Source organism: Microchirus variegatus (assembly GCF_963457635.1).
Source record: "Microchirus variegatus genome assembly, chromosome: 8".
Lineage (NCBI taxonomy): Eukaryota > Metazoa > Chordata > Actinopteri > Pleuronectiformes > Soleidae > Microchirus > Microchirus variegatus.
Genome location: NC_139809.1, coordinates 29,428,831 through 29,453,703, shown reverse-complemented (window position 1 = coordinate 29,453,703; position 24,873 = coordinate 29,428,831). Strand labels below are relative to the sequence as shown.

The following is a 24,873-nucleotide window of genomic DNA, read 5'->3' as shown; positions in this document are numbered from 1 at the left end:
TGTGTTTTCAGTGTGTCCCTGTGTGTCTGTCCGTCCCTGTGCGTCTCACCTGTGAAGCAGACGGGACACTTGAAGGTTCCTCCCATGCCTTCGAAGCTGTGCTCTATCAGGTGGCAGAGCAGCTTGGCAGGTGAGTCAAACATCTGGTTACACAGCTTGCACTCGTGATTGATGCCCTCCTCTGCAAATAGGAGACAGACAAGGCACATGTGAGGAACCGGATTAGACGCACATACAAACAAACAACAACAACAACAACAAAGTACGACATTCGCTCACAGCACAAACAACAGCTGTTTCCTGCACATGTGGAAACACGGGTTTTCATGTATTCACACACGACAGGAAGTGTTTGTGTTCACGCGTCGTCAACATCAGTGGACATTTGTGGACATGAATCATTATAGTAATTTAGTAATTTGTGAGGGAAAAAAACATCAGACTAAAAAAAAGTAATAAAAAAACAAAAAAATAATCAATCAAAATAAGGAAAATAGTAAAAAAAAAAGAGATTTTTCCTTCTTTAAATCTTTATTTTTATTACTTTCGGCAACAGGCGTTTGCTTGACCTTGAACTACTTGACTTTAGTTTCCCGATCACTTCCATCTCGCTGTTTAATTTTAATAAAAACTCAAAAACTGTGCGGTAATATAGAATAAAACTTTATATACTAAAACTAATTTGTGACAATTCAGTAAAAAAAACCACTAATCTGTGAATTTATAACAAAAAACCCAAAAATCTTTATGTCGCGAGTAGAACGACGCCTTCATTTAGCAGAATATGCTAAACGCTAACACTTATATACGACTTTTTTTACGTTAAACTTCAAACAGGAAATACAACAGTATCATCAGCGTAAGAGATAACAAAGAGAAGAAGCCACGACTGCAACAAAGATCTTTATGAACAGTGAAGAACAACAACAACAACAACAACGGGCCCAGTGCAGAACCTTGTGGGACGCCACATGACATTAACTGACCCACAGAGACGGGAGAAACTCTCGTCAGTGAGACGGGTGAACCCTCGTTCACTCCCCCACTTCACTCTCTTATACACACACACACACTGACACCAGAGCCATCGCTGCCCCTACTGGTAATTGTCCGTCCTCCCCACTGAGGCCGTGGATGATCTGCAGTCATCCTTCCTTCCTTCCTTCCTTCCTTCCTTCCCCTCCCTCTGTCCTCGTTATCTCCCTCCCTCCCTCCTCCACCTCCAGCGTGGTCACTCATCCATCCCTCCCTACATGTCTCCGTGTTGTCCCTCATCGTCCATCGCTCGCTGATTAATACGAGTGTGGGAGTCGATTCAAAGCCCTCGCTGCAGGAGGCTGCTCGTGTTTTTAAAATACATAAACAATGGAGGGGAAGTCAGAGAATCCACTTCCTGCAGAAAATGTACGGCACATTTAGAAATTTACTGGATTTGAAACCACAAATACTTTTATTTTAAATGTGTAACTTTACTTTTACTGAAGTATTTAGAAGTACTTCACTACGTTTGAAATCACATCTGTTACTGAGTAGAAAAAATGTTCTCCTGAATTAAAGGTGCAGGACAGGTGAATGATGATGACAGGTGAATGGTGAATGATGAGGACAGGTGAATGATGAGGACAGGTGAATGATGAGGACAGGTGGATGATGATGACAGGTGAATGATGAGGACAGGTGAATGATGAGGACAGGTGAATGATGAAGACAGGTGAATCATGAGGACAGTTGTATGATGAGGACAGGAGAATGATGAGGACAGGTGAATGATGATGAGAACAGGTGAATGATGATGGGGAAAGGTGAATGAAGAGGACATGTAAATGAATGATGAGGACAGGTAAACGAAAATGAGGACAGGTGATTGATGATGAGGACAGGTGAATGATGATGAGAACAGGTGAATGAAAAGGACAGGTAAATGAATGATGAGGACAGGTGAATGATGATGGGGACAGGTGAATGATGAGGACAGGTGATTGATGATAAGGACAGGTGAATGATGATGACAGGTGAATGATGTGGACAGGTTAATGAATGATGAGAACAGGTGAATAAGGACAGGTAAATGAATGATGAAGACATGTGAGTGATGGTGAGGACAGGTGAACGATGAGGACAGGTAAATGAATTATGAGGACAGGTCAATGTTAAGGACAGGTGAATGATGAGGACAGGTGAACGATGAGGACAGGTGAATGATGTGGACAGGTAAATGAATTATGAGGACAGGTCAATGTTAAGGACAGGTGACCGATGAGGACAGGTGAATGATGAGGACAGGTGAATGACGAGGACAGGTGAATGACGAGGACAGGTGAATGATGAGGACAGGTGAATGATGTGGACAGGTAAATGAATGATAAGAACAGGTGAATGATGACGACAGGTAAATGAATTATGAGGACAGGTCAATGTTAAGGACAGGTGACCGATGAGGACAGGTGAATGATGAGGACAGGTGAATGACGAGGACAGGTGAATGACGAGGACAGGTGAATGATGAGGACAGGTGACCTTTGACCCATGTTGACCCACACATGATGTGTTTTCATATTTTATTTCGTCGCACTTTAATTTGTAAAAGTTTTGCCTCTGATTAAAAACAATTCACGTGAGATTTGTGTTCCCTTGTCCTTTTTGCGCGACTAAAGTACATCTTTAGACCAGTACTTTTACCTGTACTTCAGTCAAATTTGATCAAAATTATGGTATTTAGAGAATTTCAGGAGAATATTCCAGTAAACTTGGGCGGAAAACGTCAGATTAACAAATCTTGTGTTGTCTTAAAGCGGGAGTTTGTTTCTTGTATACGTTTGTTTCTTATAGACGATCAATGTTAGCTCTCTAACTGGTCACTCACACACACACACACACACACACACACACACACACTTACACACACACACAGCCTGCAGAGCTTCAGCTGCAGCACAGCAGGAGATCTCAGGGTTAATAACATCTTCAATCATACAACGATGACACCCAAACTGACACACACACACACACACACACACACAAAGATGCCAATCTCTCCTGCCTCAAAGACTGACACAAGGGTGCCCTAATCCCATCTCAATAGTGTGTGTGTGTGTGCGTGTGCCACACATGTTTGTATGGATGGAACAGTTCGCTGCACAGTCCCCAAACACACACACACACACACACACACACACACACACACACGCACACACGCACACACACAAACCTCAAAGGCAGCGAGGTTGTGTGGGGCGCCAGTGAGTCCGAGACACACTGAGACAGATAGAGCTTCATTATCATTTACTGGGAGATTGAAACAGCAGGAGAGAGACACATGGAGCGAGACACACACACACACACACACACACACACACACACACACACACACACACACACACACACACAGAGGGGGGAGTGTACAACAGTTGCAGCCCCCTGAATCGTCATATTTCACGTTTCTGTCATCGATTAAATGTCCCTTGTTCGTTGTGTTGTTTCTTTTTGAATTCTCAGGATTTCAAATCATCTAAAAAAATATATAAAAATAGAGTTTTAACTTGTTTGTTTGTTTGTTTATTTGTTTGTAGACGGAAACACCTTAAACCTAAATGTCCACCACTTTGTGCCACTTGAATATAATTCATGTATTTCATAGTAGTTTTAGATCATGATTGATGACATGGATTAAGCTCATTAAATTGCTATTTAATACATATTTTTGTACTATATTTGTTATAGTCAATCGGTATTTCATTTAACCCTTTAACACCTAATCCACAACATGTTTTTTTGCTTATTTTAACCATAAAAAGTGCCAAAAAATGTCCTGTTACTAACTTTTTCCAGAATAACGTCCAATATCTGGCAGTTATTCTCAATTTACTGCCATGTTAAAATACTCTTTTAACAATTAAAAAATAATTTTGAAATTATAAAACATTTAAATTAACATTTTGGTCGAAGTTTTTGTCTCAGTGTCCAAAAACAAAGAAATAGATCATTGTGAGCAGTGGAGAACAACAACGGGCCCAGTACAGAACCTTGTGGGACGCCACATGACATTAACTGACAACTGTATGTACAGGCATTTTTACAACTTCTCTCCTGAAAGATGCTAAAGTAAAATGGGGAAAATGACAAGTAATAGTTAAAACACAAAAAACAATTCAGTTCAAGTGGAACAACAACACCTTAATTTAGCAGAATATGCTAAATGCTAACACTCGCTAACAACGGCCCCGTATATACGACTTTTTTTTTTAACATTAAAGTTCAAACAGGAAATGCAACTGTATCATCAGCGTCAGAAATAATACAGAGAAGAAGCCAAAACTGCAACAAAGATCTTCATGAGCAGTGAAGAACAACAACAACAACAATGGGCCCAGTGCAGAACCTTGTGGAACGCCACCTGACATTAACTGAGCCACAGAGACAAAAAATATGGAAACTACTGTATGTACAGGCTTTTTTCCAACTTCTTTCCTCTCTGTTGACAAAGATGCTGATTGGCCGGCTTCCTTTTATACGTAATAACTACGACATGTTTACGATTTGACGTGAAACTTCTCAGCTTTCAGAAACCGTTGGGTTTTTCCCGAAAAAGCACAAACAACAACGGCAAAGTGCGCAAACGAGTCGTCTGCGATACGCTTCATGTTAAAGTGTTAAAATAATCGCCTGTAGCTACAAACACCTTTAGCTCGTTTACAGTCGACAGCGACATAGAGATCAGAATAGGACATTTTACACATTCAGTGACTCATTACTATTATTATTGTTATTTAATAAGCGACTTCACTCTTCAGACGCTGATTACATGTCAATAAATGAGTTGATGTGTGAAGGAAAAGCAACTGATGAGAAAGAGACGAAACAAGAGAGAGAGATAATTGGGCTGTCCTGAACAAGGGTGTGTGTGTGTGTGTGTGTGTGTGTGTGTGCGTGTGTGTCTGCGAGCCCATAGTGAGATGACAGAGTCGTACAAAATCCTGCCGTTACGCTTTGCCTCACAGAGTGCGTTTGATCCACACACACACACACACACACACACACACACACACACACACACACACACACACACACACTGGGACACAGAACACAGGGGAGAGAGGGATGAGAGGAGATAGTGATGGAGAGAGAGAGAGGAGGTGAAGGTTAGGACTAAACATATTAACTTTTTTCATTAATAAAAGTTTGTGTGTCTTCTTATCACTATTTTGCAATAAACACACACACACACACATTCATTTCAGGCCTGTAAGAGATGATAATGTAACATAACGTGTGTTTAACACCAGTTAAATGATGTTAATGTAAATGTATTCACAAAGCGAGGACAGAACAGACGTGTGTGATTTATTAAACGCAAAAAAAAAGTGTCTTTAATGTCGCCATAGTAATAATACAATACAATAAATACAACATAATAACAGGTCAGCCCGTGAATTCATGAAAAGTGACTTAAAACACTATAGATGAGCAATTACCATCGCTGTATAATGTAATAAATGGTTAAATTATTATAATAATGTATAATATTATCATAAAATTATGACATTATTACGCAAAATGTCAAAAGTTATTATATTAAGGAGCATTTTGTTCCATTATCGACTAGATTTTGTTCATTTTTGCACCAAAATTGGCTTTGTTTTTCATGTTTTTATTAAGTTTGTCCGTTTTTCAGGAGTCATGTGACGAAGACGACATAGAATTGATGTATTTTTTTAACATGTGTGTGTGTGTGTGGATGTTTCTACCATAAACCTTCTCTGGCATTATCCACACACACACACACGTCCGCGCACCTATTCTCCTGAGGACACTGCATCCACGTCGAAACCCCAACAAGTTTTGACCACAACTCGCACATCTTAACCAGTTGAGGTTCTGCCTTTTTAGGTCCAGAACCTGGTCCTAAAGAGGTAACAAATACAAGCACACACACACACACACACTTACAGACACACACTGACACACACACCCCTACAGAGGTCTGTAACATGCAGCTGGAACATAAATGAGCTCCTTGATTCGTGTCGGGGACGAATCCCTGAGGTGTTTGTGCCTTCCCCTACCACACACACACACACACACACACATGCACACGGACGCACACACACACACACACACACTTTTAACCATTTCTTTAACTGCACTGGTGAACTCCTCTGGGTGTCCGGCCCACTCTCTCTCTTCTTCAGTTTCAGTCTGAGCTGCTGGTCGTCCCTGGAGCATCACACCCCCATGTCGACCCCCCCCATCCATCCCCACACTGTTAGAGGTGTGTGTGTGTGTGTGTGTGTGTGTGGGGGGGGGGGGGGGTGTGTGTGTGCTCCCTAGGGGCTGAAGGCCATAAACCAAGCCAGGCGACTGATGGTGAGGACAGCGAGGAAGAGGCAGCAGGAAAAAGGGATGGATGTAAGAGAGGGAGGGGGGGGGGGGGGGGGGTATGTGTGTGTGAGGGATGCTGGGATTGATGGAGGGAGAGCATTGGGTGAAAAAGAAAGAATGGAAAGAAAGAGTGCAGCAAAGAAAGAGTGCTGTGGATGGAAGGAGGAGGAGGAGGAGGAGGAGGAGTGTGCACCTCTCTGGGGGGCTCGCTCAAGGTGTGTTTCCATGGCAACCAGGGGCAGGGAGGGGGCTGATGTGAGGGGTGTGAGCTTGACCCACTGGTTGTGTGGGGGCTGGAGAGTGAGAGTAACACACACACACACACACACACACACACACAACCTGCTGCAGTGCTGGAGGGGTCCCAAGTGAACCCCCCCCCACCCCTACCTTTACTCACCCTCACACACACACACACACACACACACACACACAGAAAGAATGCTGCAGTGCTGAGGTCCCGTGAGTCCGAGACACCCACACACATTCTCTCTCTCTCTCTCTCGTCTTCCATTTTCCACGTTTGTTTCTGTGTGTGTGTGTGTCTGTGTGTGTGTGTGTGTTAAATGTTAACATCTCCATCACTTGTTTACTTTTCATATATTTTTTTCTTTGATTCAGTAAAAAAAATCTCATCTGTGATGACTGTATCCATGTTGTTCAGGGGTTAATCTGCGGTCAGCCCCTGTGTAATCTCACACACACTCATACACACACATACACACACACACACACACACACACACACACACGCACTGATCTCTGCTCGGTCCCTAAACTGAGCGTCAGACATCGATTCAGCTTCCTGTTTGACTTCCTTGTCTCTCGTCACACTCACACCTGCACAGATGAAGATGAACAACGTCCAAACGCCACGTTTAAGACAGATTAGGATGAAGGTGAGAAGAAGACATTCATGTTCACAGTGGATGAAGTGACACATGAATACATCCCAGTTCTACTCATCAATAAACCACACAAACATCTGTTTGTTCATGCAATTACCAAGGAAGGAAGGAAGTACAATGAGAAGTAGGTTGGTAACATAGGAAGTAGGTAGGTAGGTAGATCGGTGCATTAGGAAGTAGGTAGGTACAATAGGAAGTAGATAGGTAGGTACATTAGGAAGGAGGTAGGCAGATAGGTGCATTAGGAAGTAGGTAGGGAGATAGGTAGGTCGGTACAATAAGAAGTAGGAAGGGAGGTAGGTAGGTAGATAGGTAGGTACAGTAGGAAGTAGGTAGGGAGGTACAGTAGGAAGTAGGTAGGGAGGTAGGTAGGTAGGTAGGTAGATAGGTAGGTACAATAAGAAGTAGGTAGGGAGGTAGGTAGGTAGGTACAATAAGAAGTAGGTAGGGAGGTAGGTAGGTAGGTAGATAGGTAGGTACAATAAGAAGTAGGTAGGTTGGTACAATAAGAAGTAGGTAGGGAGGTAGGTAGGTAGGTAGGTAGGTAGGTAGGTAGGTAGGTAGGTAGGTAGGTAGGTAGGTAGGTAGGTACAATAAGAAGTAGGTAGGGAGGTACAGTAGGAAGTAGGGAGGTTGGTACAATAAGAAGTAGGTAGGGAGGTACAGTAGGAAGTAGGGAGGTTGGTACAATAAGAAGTAGGTAGGTAGGTAGGTAGGTAGGTAGGTAGGTAGGTAAAATAAGAAGTAGGTAGGGAGGTACATTAGTAAGGAAGGTAGGTTGGTAGGTAGGTACATTGGGAAGTAAGTAGGTATATTAGGAAGAAGGTACATTAGGAAGTAGGTAGGCAGGTACAATGGGAAGTAGGTAGGTAGGTAGATGCATTAGGAAGGTAGGAAGGTACAATAGGTATGTCGGTACAATATGAAGTAGGTAGGTAGGTACAACAGGAAGTAGGTAGGTAGGTACAACAGGAAGTAGGTAGGTAGGTACAGCAGGAAGTAGGTAGGTAGGTACAACAGGAAGTAAGTAGGTAGGTACAACAGGAAGTAGGTAGGTAGGTACAACAGGAAGTAGGTAGGTAGGTACAACAGGAAGTAAGTAGGTAGGTACAACAGGAAGTAGGTAGGTAGGTAGGTGTATTAGGAAGGTAGGTAGGTACAACAGGAAGTAGGTAGGTAGGAACAATAGGAAGTAGGTAGGTAGGTACAATAGGAAGTGCAATGGGCAGTTTGATGTTTATGGGACATGTGGACAGAGGAAAACCTCACACATCAGGGACAAAGTGAAGTTTGTCACAGAACATCTCAACTTCAGGAACAATGTTCCTGGACAGAAGACTGAGTAAAAAGAGGACACGTCTGGTCACGTGATCTATGTTTATCGATGACTTTCTGATCCAGAGAAGACTGAAATAAAACCTTCACACGTGATACATGAAGACAAAGGACAGTGATGCAGTGATTTATCTCTCTCCTCCATCCATTCATCCATCGGTCACGACTGCACATCCAACACGATGCTGTAATAACTAAAACTGTCTCACAAACACACACACACACACACAAACAGACACACTGTTGGCAGACGACAGCAGCATATGGTGACGACCACTTTGTGTGTTTGTGTGTCTAATGAAAGCGAGCACCAATCTAGCATATGTGTGCAGTGCAGCAGTGACGGTGTGTGTGTGTGTGTGTGTGTGTGTGTGTGTGTGTGTGTGTGTGTGTGTGTGTGTGTGTGTGTGTGTGTGTGTGTGTGTGTGCATAAATGTGAGAAGGTGCTTGGCTCCGACAGGACCGAGTGGCGTTCCAGCTTCCGACTGTTATGTAATCTGATCGGGAAAATCCAAGCTGCTTCACACACAAAGAAACACACTCGCAACACAAAGGTCTGCACACAGTTGTTCTTCTCAGGACGCGGCGTGGACTGGACGTCCACGTGTCTGGACGTCCACGTGTCTGGACAGACTAAACAAAGCGTCATAATCCTGATCTCAAACAGAAACTTCACCAGCTCCTCAGAAACGAGGTTCTAGACCAGATTCTAGACCAGATTCTGATCCCTACTCACTACTTTACTTTGTGCGTACAACTGTTTTACCGTGAAAACAAATACGACAGAAGTGCAATTAGGGGTAAAAGTAGCACCATGTCATGGTTTGGTGAGTTTCCAAGTTGGAAATCCAAGTTTTTTAATATCACGTACAGTAAACGTACTGACTGAAAAGACACTCTGAGTAGTGCTACGATCCATTTTATATCGGAATTCGGAACTGGGAGTTCCAGTTGAGAAGTCGTATCTCGGGCTGTTCGATACAACTTTTTGGCGTCCGATACCGATGTCACAAACTCGAGTTTTCGACAAATACCTATATTAGTCCGATACAACAGACCATTTTATTTATTTATTTACATGACAGATCGTATCGGATTTTGATTTTTTTTTTTTTTTACCCCTCCGATGATTTCTACCAGTATCAGGCTAACTTTGCGCGTAAAACTGTTTCACCGCGAAAACAAATACGACACGGTAAAAGTAGCACCATATCGTGGTTTGGTGTGAGTTTCTAATTTCTAAAAAAAAGTCGGAAAAAAGCTCACAACTTCGAGAATTCTACTTCTTTAGACGTTTATGTTGGTCGGCAAAGCAGCTGTAAGGTTTGGCACTACCGCCACCTGCTGGACTGGAGTGTGGAGCAGTAGATTGAGAGTAAATGATACTAATAAAATGACACTAGTTTCTTTTTTTTTTTAAGTCACTGGTTTCTCAAACGTTTTATACCAAGTACCATCTGAGAAAATATTGAAATATTCACATATACTTTGTTTTATTTTAATATAAAGATATATATATTTACTTTGTTTCAGCTCCGCTCCGACTACGTAAACACAGTAGAACAGAATTATTCATAGTTTTAATTAACAGAAAATAACTTTAACTAATGAATTTCCTCATGTGTAGTAGGTCACACACACTAAAAATAAATAGAAACACACACACACACACACACACACACACACACACACACACACACACACACACAGTGTCATGAGCAGCTGACATGTAAGCCTACACATTATCATACGTAATGAGACTTTAATATTCAAAACAGGAGACAGTGAACACATCATCGCTCCGGCCTTATATTCATCGCTCAGGAATTATCATCCAGTCGTCCAATCGGCACAAGGAATCCCGGCAACACACACACATACACACACATAAATAAACACACACACACCACCTCTTTTTAGCTCGTTAGCAGGGATGAGAGTAATGAATGCAGAGTATATTTGTGTTTAGAATCTTAATTGAAAGCTTGAAAGTGGCCAGGAGGGAATAAGCCTAATCACTGTGTGTGTGTGAATAAACCATCAACACACACTCACACACACACACACGCTCGTCCCTCCCAAGGATAACCCTTAAAAATAAAGTACCTCTCTTCCTCCAGTCACCCATTCTTCCTCCTGTTGTTTTCCCACACTCTCTCTCTCCGTCCTCCCATCTGTTTACATATGTTAAACACAACTACAGCCCCCTGGATGAACATCAAAAAGTGCACTCACTGTTGGTGCGTTTCCTGCTAAATAACGCCGTAGACGGCATCTGTCAGGAGTTATAAAATAAAATAAAAAACCTGTTAACGGCGGTTGAGGGCCTGCGCTAATTAATTTCGCGTGTTTATTATTTTATACACCGACTGCTGTTGTTGTTGCTAAAACACAGATATTGTTCATTTTTACGGGCTACGAGCTAAGAGCTAAACACGACATACACGGAAAAATATAATCTGTCGATGTTTATTGATTATAATCAATGTAACAAAACAAAACAAAACAAACAAATAAAGGTGTATTAACTATCACAAGTAAAAGGCTGCGTTTCAGAAGACAACTTCCTGACAATGAAAGTGCGGTTTCTCACCTGGACAGAGACGCTAAGCTAACGTAGCATTGGCGCTAGCACAGCTGTATCAAATTATAATTGTTTTAAGCAATTACACTTTATCGGATTATTAAACTAATCTAAGCTCTAATTTTCTGATTTATCTCATGACTTTGACATGACAATGCTAAACTAACATAGCGCCAGTGCTACATTAGCTTACGAAGCTACGTCAGCGTAGCAAAAAAAAAAAGGATGTCACTGATGTTGACATTAAGGATGTCGTAAATTATGATTTTTCAAGGGATTACGCCAACATGTATTTTTTAGGATTATTCCTCTAATCTAACTACTAATTTTCTGATTAATCTCAGGACTAAATTGTTGATTATTTAGATTATTTTCCTTATTATTTGATGGCGAACAAAATATATTGAATTGTTTGATGATTTCCTGACACTGAAAGTGCTGTTTTGCACCTCAGAGACGCGCTAGTGCTACGTTAGCTCAGCATGTTAGCACAGCGTATAAGTATTTCACTCGTTTGGGCCTCTAATTTCGGTGTAATTGTCATCCTGACTAACACGGACATTTCTTTGTAAATAATAATCATTAATCGTATTTATGGGCGACATTCAAAGTGACCTTAGAGCATAATAGCAAACGGTAAACAGTTAATGCAGGCTAGCTGTTTGTTTAGTTTGTGTTGTTTTTTTGTGGTATTTGTATGCCTTTAATGCCGTTGCTGACCTTGAGCTTTGACCTTCCCGCTTCAGTTCGATGATTCTTTCTGATCTGTGAGCTCACCAAAGTTTCAAGGATTATTGTTTTTTTTTAACAAACAAACAAATGCTAAACCAGGCAGGGTCAGGAAGGCAATGTGTGTATCCTGGGCTAATCGCCACGGCAACTGTAATCAAGGCTGTGATCTGTGTTGTCAAGGTGATGGAGAGAGAGGGGTCACTCCTGACTGACTCCGCCTCCTCCTCCTCCTGAACGAGTAAAACCCTCTGTTTTCAAACGTAGTAAAACGTGGACGTCAGAGTGAAGACGCACAGAGACAAAAACTGTGCTGATGTTGATTAGTCGTTTAATAATCTGTCCCTTTTTTTGCAGCTAAATCTACCAGATATGTGTGTATGAATGTGTGTGTGTGTTAACCTTCCTCTATCTAATCCTACCCTGCTGTTTACTGATGTGTGTGTGTGTGTGTGTGTGTGTGTGTGTGTGTGTGTGTGTGTGTGTGTGTGTGTGTGTGTTTCTTTAATCTGTGTTCCCAGGGGGCGTCAGAGGCAGCTAGCAGGCTTATCCCCGCTGCATCTCTGCATCCAAATACCACTAAAAAGCTAAATCTCCATTCCACAACAACAACATTAACATAAACACACACACACACACACACACACATGTTCACACACGTATCCTTCTCAGGACACGGCAGTATCTTCCATTTATTTGGACATCTTAAACAAAGTGTTCATCCCAAACCTTAACCATCACCACAATTCAAATCCTGAGTCCTAAACTAAAGGTTCTGCCTCATTAGGACCAGGTTCTGGTCTCGTTGAGGACTCACACAATACAGTAGCACGTGTTAAATGACTTACACTATGTCCATTTTCTTCCTGTATAGCATGTCTGAGCACTTCAAGTCAAAGACAGGATTATTTATATTATATCAAACAACAGAAGTTGAGTAAATGAACGGGCTAAACCATCCATACGGTAAAAGAGAGAGGTCCATCATTCTGTTTCCATGTTGTTTTATCTTTCTATACGTTATATTTTGTGACTTTTAAGGAGCCTGGAACATTGTCCATGAATGAAAACAGATCTTTTTTTTTGTCCTCAAAACTGACAGAGGAAAAAAAAGGGAGGGAAAAGACGGGAGAAGGAGAAGAGGAAAGTAAAGGAGCAGAGGCAATAAGAGTTCACAGCGGGACGCTAATAATGCTGCTCCAGCTGTTCCGGTTAACCTGGAAACTGCCCATCTGGACACAGAGAGACAGAGACAGGGAGAGACACAGGGACACAGAGACAGAATGAGACAAGGTGAACGTGATATGAGTGAAGACAAAGTCAAGAGATGGCGTTGTTGGAAAATGAATGAAGAACAAAGTAAACAGAGTTGTTTTCTCTGATCTGAAAAAATGAAACAGCTGCTCTAGTATTGTAAATTCTATATGATATTATTATTATTATTATTATTATTATTATACCTAAACCAATTAAGTTTATTCAAACTAATGGGACCTCGGTGTTTTGAATTTGAATGTAGCAACCGTTTTTGGCCACATTCTTACATATGGCACCTTTAACGTTATATAGCAGATGTCCACACATAACTTACATTTAGTTTAGCAATATAAGTACCCTTGGAAAAAAACATATATATATATACATATATATGTATATATATGTATATATATATACATATATACACATATGTATATACATATATATATATATACATATATATATATACACACACATACACATATATATACATATATATATATACACACACATACACATATATATACATATATACACAGACATATACATACATATATACATACATATATATATATACATACATATATATATATATATATATATATATATATATGTAATTTACATAAAAAATACAGGCAGTTCATGCTAAAGTTTTGAGACACAATGTGCACAGATTATATATTAAATATAGTTTTGGGCATTTGTGAGTGCTTTTATTCACCGTCGTGAAGAAAATCATGGAAAACCGTACTTTTTTATTTTTATTGTTTTTTTTACAATTTTTGAATTTTCGCCATTATCATTTTCAAGTTGTTTATCACAAAATTACCCCGACAAAATAAAATGTTTGGATGACAGAAAACAAACACAGATGAAGAGAATTAAAAAAAAAAAGAAAAAAAAGTGAGCTGACCACATCCTCATCTGTGGACACACACACACACACACACACACACACACACACACTGTAGGAGTGACCTTGGTCCAGTCTGTCTGTCCTCGCCCCCTGCCCTGGCCAGCTACACCCCCCACTGAGCCACCCTGCCTGTCTCTCTCCCCCTTACACACACACACACACACACACACACACACACACACACACACACACACACACACACACAACCCAAAGCCATACCAGGCCGTGCCAAACTGACCCATGCTGTGGTCATAGAAACATCACAACAAACAGACTAGAAGAGCGCAGAATAGCAGGTCACAGAGCAGAAAAGAACACAAATGTGAGGTTCCCAAAAAAAAACATCACAAAAAACACAAAACCAAAAACACACAAAAGACAGACACACAAACTGGCCAAACTACAAACCTCCCTAAAGCACAAATGCATCGCCCACACACACACACACACTCAGAGAGTGGTAACATGCTAATGAAGACAGTAAATCACTACTAGGTCATGTGTGGAAAAGCCTGCCAGATACCTGCAACCATGGCTAGAGACCTCCCTCAGCCACACACTGTGCATGTGTGTGTGTGTGTGTGTGCATACATGTGTGTGTGTGTGTGTGTGTGTGTGTGGGTGTGAGCGTGGGTGAGCTACAGAGATGGAAGATGATGCCTGTTGGCTGTAAACACGACTGCTACGGGAAAACATAGAGGCCTTCAAAGAAGGTGAAAACCTGCAGCGTCCATCAATGAGAGTACGAGTAAAACTGAAAAATTTCTCACACACTTACACACACACACACACACACACACACACACACCAAAAAAACAAAACTGTGTTGAGGAAAGTGGACAGGAAGTCAACAAAGTTAGCAGGACAGAGACGAATGAACAACTGCTTTAACAACCGTCAAATCAAAGGAAAAACACCGTAAAAGTACATTATTTACTATGATTTTATGACGTCTTTCTTACTCACTACAAACCACACGTAGCGGCTGATATGTTTCAAATATAAACTCTGCTCAAAGTTACAAACAAGCTCAGATACAGCATCATTTAGTTAGTTTTCCAATGAGAGGATCAGTCACTTCATCAATAACAGAGCTGAAGCTCCGCTCAGAACGACACTACATTATCTGTTTTATCTGTTAACGATTTATTATCTTTTATTGTTGCCATAACTATTTTTGTGATTATAATGATGTTATAAGGTACGAGGAGCTGCTGTAAATAAGCTTAAGTTTAAACTGTTTTCAGGAATTCAGTAATTATCTTGTCACCGTTTTGTTTTGGCTGATGAAAACAAACCTAAATCATTAAATATTATGTATGAAAATTTGAAAATATGAAAAAGTGCAGTGGACAACAAAGGAAAGTACGTCCTAACGAGATACTTGGGCAAATTTAGCTTAAATCAATGCAATTTATACTTGGATTTGCTTGTGTTAAAGGCGCCATATGTAAGAATGTGGCCAAAAACGGTTACTACATTCAAATTCAAAACACGGAGGTCTTTTAGGTTTCGTTTTCTGGTGTAACTGGCAACCCGTGGTTGCTCTGCAGCTGAGACTCTACTGACTGCAATGATGGCGTCAGGTGGCGCCACCTGCCGCCGTCTACCAATCATTGCAATCAAAACATGATTTACAGTCTGCAAAATATTTTTTTAAATGCAAATATTTTGTCTGTACTGTTGTTGTTGGTGAGTTCAGTTTGTTATATGAACATTATTCCTGAGTCTCTGTGACATATTAGGAGGATTTTAGATTTATCACATAATGCACCTTTAACTTTGCCTTTTTCCAAAAATACAGAACAGAACTTTTTTGTAGCACAGAACAGCAGCAGAAAAAAATGATCTATGAACTATTAAAAATGGCTGTCACTTGTATTTGCAGCTCAAAGGGCATCACGAGAATACAACTTGGGCCGACGACTCGGGCCTGATTACAGAGAGAGAAACACTTATCCAACACCGTGATTATTACTATTCTACCTCCACACCTTTAACGTCAACGACTCCCATCGCTGCCGATGGCCCTTTATGTGAACCAGCGTGCCGCACACGCGCCTGCGTGTACCTGCGTCACCTGAAGGGCGGATAATCAAGGTAAGGGTTTAGCGCTAAAAGACTTTGCCCCGCTGCGCGAACCGGGTAATGATGGAGATTACGAGGAGTTCAATCACCCCGGAATCTCCGGGGACCAGCGGGGTCACTCTTAGAAAAGAACAGGCTGAAAAGGACAAGTTGATTACCTGCTCCGAGTTACCATCACCTGCATGGAAATTAACACGACGACGTAATCCCTTAAGGTTTAATTAGCCTTAACTTATTTTGTCTCCAGGGGCGACGGTACGGATAATTAAATGCACAAGGACTCCACTTGAGAAGAAGTGTTTGACTCATTGGAGGCCAACAAAGCAGAAAACAAAAGTTTTAAACGCTCAAAAACGAAATCGTGAAACCTGCCACAATCAAAAACAACAAAAAATAGCACATGGACACTAAAATATCACTTCTTTTTTGCTATTAAAACAAAAAAAGATAGAGATTTTTTAAGTACTATATTGATTATTTCAAACTATCATGACTCTGTCTCTACCTTTCACCACAACCGGCCTAGGCAGATGCTGCACATCTTTGAATCCGTTTCTGTTTTATTTTCTCGTTGTGTGAACAGTTGTGTTTTTCTTCTCTCTCTCTATGATACTGTTAGGTTAAAGGTGCATTACGTAATACATCTAAAATCCTCCTAATATGTCACAGAGACTCAGGAATAATGTTCATATAACAAACTGAACTCACCAACAACAACAGTACAGACAAAATATTTGCATTAAAACAATCTTTTGCAGACTGCAAATCATGTTTTGGCGTCAGGTGGCGCCACCTACCGCCGTCTACCAATCATTGCAGCCAGTAGAGCCTCAGCTGCCAAGCAACCACCATGGGTTGCCAGTTACGTCAGAAAACCAAACCTAAAAGACCTCGATATTTTGAATTTGAATATAGTAACCATTTTTGGCCACATTCTTACATATGGCACCTATAACGTTATATATATATATATATATATAATGATGATGAGAGAAAACGATCAACGACAAATCCAAGTTAAACACAAAAATACGACGAACCTGTGTACTGCAATTGAATTAAAAAATAATAAAAACCTCTTCATGCTCTTCACACACACACACACACACGAAAAACAACACACACTCTCACTTCTGTCAGCCCTCGGAACACAAACAAATAAATAAATGACAAAAAGTCATTAAATATTCCGAGGCAGGAATCAAATATACATGTGTTTGGAGATTTGTGAGCGCCTGTGTAGACGTATGAAGACTCTCCCTAAAGAGCGACAGAGCAGCAAAACAACTGCAATACAAGACAGAGAGAACATAATAATAATAAAAATCACAATTCGTAATAACGATTAGCTATAAAACAAATAATTTTCTGTATAATTTTGCAAAAAATGGTAACACACACACATTATAAGCATTATATACACTCCGACGCCAACAATATCACTGACGTCGATTTATATTTAATGACGGACTATATCGTCTCAGGTGTCAAACGCAAGAAATCAATCCAGTGAATTCACTTTATTTCACTTTTCTTGTTCCAGATGGGAAAATAAAGCAGAACGGCCTGCAGCACAGGACAAAACAACGCTAAAACACTAATATTTGTATAGGCTATTGCAAGTCATACTATATTACAATTATATATATATATATATATATATAAGTATTTAATGTGTAAATGAATTAAAGCAAGATTAGCCTGGATTCGTTTATTTTCATGTGCTCGCTGTGCAGTAAAAGATGTCCAATTTAACAGCGTTAGTCTAATGTTGGGAATCTGTTTCTCGGAGCAGCTCCGGTTAGTATTTGGGAAACAATCAGTGACTGACGACGCCGATGGGAAATGACAGCGTTGTCTGGGAAAAAAAACCGTCTCCCAGTCTTCTGCGGCTAATGAGCATAGCGGAGCTGATGGAGGCTAACATGACAGGCAGTGATGGGATGAAACATTCACATACACACACACACACACACTGACGAGTGCTCAGATGAAGACGACTTAAGAGAGTTCACATGCAGAGCAGAGTCGCTGCTGGGAATCACAGTTTAGCCCTCGTCTCTCGCTCGTCGACAAACAGCCCTGACGTGCAGAACGCAGACGTGTTTATCTCCACACAAAAGAAATAAAAAAACCTCCGACACACACACACTTACACACAAACACACAAAAACACACATAACACCACAGAACACGCCTCTGTCTTCTCTGTCAGGGCTCCAGGTTGTGCCATTAATTACATCTGACACCACTTCTTGTCTGCGCGAATCTAAAAGAAACGTCTCTAGGGGCTGAAGCAGGGAAAGTGAGGTTCAAAGACCCCCTGCCACGACGCTAAATCAATATTAATTCATGCTCACACACACGCACACACACACACACACACACACACACACACACATTCTTGTGTGGTCTCCTAAGCGAGGACACAGGTTTGCACTAGGGACGCATATCTGATATGCCGATATATCGTGAGTGCTTGGGGTGGTATACATATGTATATATATACATATATACATACATACATACATATATATATATATATACATATATACATACATATATATATATATATACATATATACATACATATATATATATATACATACATATATACATATATATATATACATATATACATACATATATATACATATATACATACATATATATACATATATATATACATACATATATATACATATATATATACATACATATATATACATATATACATACATATATATACATATATACATACATATATATGTATATACATATATATATGTATATATATATATATGTGTATGTATATATACACTTATATATGTATATGTATACATATACATATATATATATACACATATACATATATATGTATACATATACATATATACGTATATATACACATATGTATAATATATATGTATCTATATACACATACATATATATGTATATATATACACACATATACATACTTACATATATATACCACAGTAAAACGTAAATATAAAACATACCGGTAACTGTCAGATATTGAAAAGTGAAAGTTATCTTGGAAAAAACGGGCAGAAAAACTCACTTACTGAAAATTCTACAGCCATAAAATGTAAATAAATCCTGATTATAATGACGGCCGTAAGAGGGTAAACACATAAACAGCCATTTTAGTCGTCACACAACGTGAAAACCAGCCAAAAATGTCCTCAGTCCCGAAAATGTCCTCATTGCGGTGGGTGAGGTTCTCGGTCCCCACAAGGCCGTATATACAGGTACACACCCGCACAGAGAAATGCTGTGTGTGTGTGTGTATGGTTGGAGGGCATTGTTTCACGGTCTCTGCGGTGCACTCCCTGGTTCTCCATGGCTGCTCTTCACCTGTTTTTCCTCTCCGCTCTGTGGATTTCCCACCTCCACACAAACAGCAGAGCCTCACAATAGATCCTGCGTTAAAAAAAGAAAAAAAAAATCTCGGTCCCACGAGCGCCGCGTTGTTGTTGTTGTTTACTCTTATTGAGAAAACAAAAATATGAAAGATTATACACTGGGAGGCGGTTTATTCCTGTTTTTACTGACCGCTTGTCTCTCTTCAGAGAGCACACAGCGGCCTCCGATTGCTCCTCTGCGCCCCCTGGTGACCTCTTCACCTCGCCTGCTCCCCCTACAGGCCGAATAATAAACGACCTCTCTGTCACCACAGTGATGACCGATGATCGCGTGGTAACGGAGAGTACGGGGTGTAGAATATAATAGGAAATATATAGAGAAATGAAATAAATATCACACAATAATGAAATAAATGATAAATAATGAAAAATGAAGTTACTATTTTTTAAGTTTGGACGTAATTAATTTTGATTAACTTAATCTGAAAGTGCTTTTAAGTTAACAATTATTAACTACAACAAATTATATCCGTGTTATTGGGTATAACATTCTTTTTATTACTTATTTTGACTTATTTTTAGTATTGTTTAAGTCTGGCTTCCTGCTATTTAATTTAATCAATTTTAACCCTTTAATCACAGCATTTAGGCATTTTTTCCATTTATATGTTAAAATATATACAGAGGCTATAAGAAAGAGCAATATATAGGGTTATATATCCTATATTCCTTATTTATCCTAATATCTGAGCAAAAAAGTACTACATTTTTTAAAACAATCTAACTGAATTTTGCAAAATTTGGTAATACATCACGTTCAACGTTCGCTTGGCTTGTTTTTATGAACAAAAATGGGAAAAAAGTATTTATCACTACTGTTTTTTAAGCATTTTTAAATAATTAGTCATAACTTTTTACCTTTTAATGCCTTTTATGCCTTTATCTTCCATTTAGCTTTAAACTCCATGAACCAGCAACAAATGGACATTTTTCACAAGCGCGGCCTCCGTAATCGGGTCAAGCTAACGCGTTGCCGTTGTGGCTGCGACGGTAAACATCTGGAGGGGCGGAGCTTCCGGGCGACGCCACACACACATTTACACCCTTTGCGTCCAGCGGCGCGTGGGATGAAGTGAATCATACAATAATTAACACTTGTTTGCATTAACTGCGTCGCTAACGTGAAGTGAAAGTAATTGACCAATTTGTACGGAACGTATGAAAACAGCCACAGCAGCTGGAGCCGGAGCCGCGGCGCGACTACGGACATTTTGCTAATTGTCACTCCGCTCGACCGAGCGGCACCAAACATCAACTCATGGCTGATTTCATTGTAGCGTGTGTGTGTGTGTACTTGTACCTGTATCTCTACGAGGACCGACAACTTAACCAGTAGAAGTGAGGACATTCTTATTCGGCCTAGAACTCCTCGCCCGTTTGTGATATCGAGAAAATTAAAAAAACTATGGACTGAAGATCTGACCCCGCCTTTTGCCGTACGCCTCATTGTAGTGTGTGTTTGTGTGTGCTTGTACGCGTGTCTCTACGAGGACCGACAACTTAAACAGTAGAAGTGAGGACATTCTTGCTCGGCCTGGAACTTCTCGTCCGTTTGTGATATCGAGAAAATAAAAAAAAAACTATGGACTGAAGATCTGACCCCGCCTTTTGCCGTACGCCTCATTGTAGTGTGTGTGTGTGTGTGTGTGCTTGTACGTGTATCTCTACGAGGACCGACAACTTAAACAGTGGAAGTGAGGACATTCTGACTCGGCCTAGAACTCCTCGCCCGTTTGAGATCCATCCATCCATCCATTATCTACCGCTTTTTCCTCCACCAGAGGGTCACGGGGGGTGCTGTGCCTATCTCAGCAGACATTGGGCGATAGGCGGGGTACGCCCTGGACAGTTCGCCCGTTTGAGATATCGAGAAAATTTAAAAAAAAAACTATGGACTGAAGATCTGACCCCGTATCCCTACGCAAACCATCCAGTTGCTAACGCTTCCGGCACACGCTAACATAAACATTGATGTTAGCTGGTTTAATGTAGCTTACTAGCACTGACTAATATTTTTCGAGTGCTCTACCGATTATTCCTTGATTAATTGAATAATCTGAATTAAAAAAAAATACATTTAAAAAAATAAACAATAATAAAATCCTTGGTTAATTGAAAAATAATTGGTCGAATACTTTTTAGCTATCGAATTATAAAAATATACGATAGCTACAAAAGGAAGCAGAAGAACTCACTTTCAGGTTAAGATGGTGTGTTCTTGTATTTGTTACCTCTTTAGGACATTTTTCAGGACCAGATCCTGGTTAAAATGAGGGTTTTTGATTTGGTTACGGTTAAGTTTTGGGTTGTGTGTGTGTGTGCGTTGAAACTGTCCAAATGAATGGAAGTCAATGCAGCGTCCCGAGAAGTATAGCTGCACAAACCTGTGTGTGTGTGTTCATTTTTATTGTTGTCTCTTTGTCTTTTGTCACAATCAGCCAAAATAGGGTACCAAAAATAACATCTGCCGACTTCTGCACAATTACACCACACACACACACGCACGCACACACACACTGCACCCCTCCAAAAAGCCAAAAAAACAGATTTTAAAAGTGTTTATGTGTCACTAGAGCACATCTGGGTAAAGAGTGTCCTCTCGGCTCCAGATGTGGTTTTTTGAAACGGTGCAGACCTCGTCACACCTGGACACCACAGACACACACACACACACACACAAAAAAATAAAATAAAAATATATATATAAATACAAATGAAGTACAGTATAGTGCACGATGCCGGAAAAAAATTATGATTTGATGTCAATTTTGACACACGTCCATTGAGTTAAGCTCATAAAACAGAATAAATGTGAAGTTTCCACTCTTGACATGAGATAATGGGACAGATTCGGTTTATTCCTTCGTTTTCATGTCAAACCGCGATGTATTTTTGTCTTCGAGAGAGTTGAATAATCTCCGTTCAGTGTTTGTTCTTTGGTCTTTTAGCTGCGCCGTCATTTTCTGACAAATCTCACCCTGATAATTGATGGGAAAACACACGGAGCCGCGGACGTGATCAGAGTAACTTTCTTCTCCCCCCCCCCCCCACGTCACCATCACGATCAGAGGCAGCTCTACCTGCGAGGCCCCAGGAAACGAGGCTGAGGAGCCTCCTAATGACTTAATTGAGCTAATTAACGATAATGAGACGTCCAATCAGCGCGCCGGCTTCCTGAAGGCTCTTGTTAGGAGCTAATTAAAGAACCAATCGCAGTGGGGACGCGGCGGCCTCCGCATCACAGTGACGGCGGCGGAGGATGGAACGCGACGCGGCGGCGCTCGGCTGACGGTGGTTTTTCTGATTGAAGTGGAAACTCGGTTTATTTTCACCGACGTCTGAAATAAACGATCAAAAGTGAGTTAACAGCTGCTGAAAATTCAAAAACTATGGACTGAAGATTTGACCCCGCCTTTTGCCCTACGCGTCATTATAGTGTGTGTGTGTGTGTACTTGTACGCATATCTCTACGAGGACCGACAACTTAACCAGTAGAAGTGAGGACTTTCTTGCTCGGCCTGGAACTCCTGGACCGTTTGTGATATCAAGAAAATTCAAAAACTATGGACTGAAGATCTGACCCCACTTTTTGCCCTACGCCTCATTGTAGTGTGTGTGTGTGTACTTGTACGTGTGTGTCTACGATGACCGACAACTTCACCAGTAGAAGTGAGGACTTTCTTGCTCAGCCAGGAACTCCTGGACCGTTTGTGATATCAAGAAATCTCAGAAAACAAGGACTGAAGATCTGACCCCGCCTTTTGCCCTACGCGACATTGTAGTGTGTGTGTGTACTTGTACGAGTATCTCTACGATGACCGACAACTTCACCAGTAGAAGTGAGGACTTTCTTGCTCAGCCAGGAACTCCTGGACCGTTTGTGATATCAAGAAATCTCAGAAAACAAGGACTGAAGATCTGAACCCGCCTTTTGCCCTACGCGACATTGTAGTGTGTGTGTGTACTTGTACGAGTATCTCTACGAGGACCGACAACTTAATCAGTAGAAGTGAGGACTTTCTCGCTCGGCCCGAAACTCCTCGACCGTTTGAGATATCGAGACAATTCATAAACTATGGACTGGAGATCTGGGTCCTCACGTGGAGGATAAAGTGGTCGACACGAAGCATATAGTTGTCATTACGTTAGAACTTCAGGACGAGATTCACCAGTGTGACGTCAGCTTCTCGGTATCGTAACCGTCGTAAATAAAAAAAAGGGCGATTTCAAACACTGACGTTACAAGGTAACACACTAGAAGCTCCTGATGGGGGCAGCAGCGAGTCAACAACCCCCCGTGTGCTGTGATGTAAAATCTCTCATTTTCTGTATGGGGTTTGGTGTGAGAGCGATTTAACCCTAGAACACCATTTAACCAATAAAGTTATGTGATTTTCATGTAAAAAAAAAAAAAAAAAAATTTGGTTCCCAAATTCCTAATTTTCCAGTCATTTCGGAGCATTTTTATATTTGTCCACTCGTGATGCTTTTCTTTCATTTTGTCAGACATGACACTGTTTAAAATTGACAAACTTCCAAGTTTCCAGACAGAATAGTGATGGTGTTGATCGTCCTTCCACACCTTTACTCACTCTCTCCCCTTTTAACAGTAATTATGTGCAAATGCTGCGACTGCAACATCCTGGTAACTGCATCACATTGACAACTTTTTTACCCACCAATTAACCTCATTATCGCACCAGTTTACCGCCGTCCTCTCCCTCCCTCCCTCCCTCCCCGTCTTCCTCTGTCTTCCAGGGGCAGTGTCCCTGCAGCGTGGACTCCTCTCCTCCTCCTCCTCCTTCCTCAACTCCTTCCTCTCCCTCTCTTTCTCAATCTGGGCTTCACGCTGCGACGGTTTAATTGCAGCAGCACCCTCATGTGCCACTGTGTGTGTGTGTGTGTGTGTGTGTGTGTGTGTGTGTGTGTGTGTGTGTGTGTGTGTGTGTGTGTGTGTGTGTGTGTGTGATGGAGAAGCAGAGACCTCCTCAGAGTGTTCAAGGATAAGCAGCAGGATGCTGAGGGCCACCTCCCTCCTCTCTCCTCTTCCACCTTGTTCTCAATTTCCTCTCCTCCTCACCTCCTCCTCCTCCTCCTCCTCCTCCCTCACGTCATCATAAGTTTTCGCCGCCTCCTCTCTCTTACTTTTCCCTTCTTCCCGCTAAGCGGCTGCAGGAAACTCTCCTCTAATCATTCGTCCTCCTCCTCCCTCCAGCTCAATCTACCTCCCGCC

The 24,873-nt window shown here is 41.0% G+C and overlaps 1 protein-coding gene across 1 annotated transcript in view; it reads right to left on the bottom strand.

The window, feature by feature from the left end:
- The window catches only part of znf423 (zinc finger protein 423), a gene marked incomplete at both ends in the record, with an annotated part of 198,200 nt that overhangs the window by 22,136 nt on the left and 151,191 nt on the right, over positions 1-24,873 (bottom strand). The window contains one exon of the mRNA XM_083894314.1: positions 50-181. Within this exon, the coding sequence (XP_083750440.1) occupies positions 50-181 (132 nt within the window). The remainder of the gene's footprint in view (positions 1-49; positions 182-24,873) is intronic.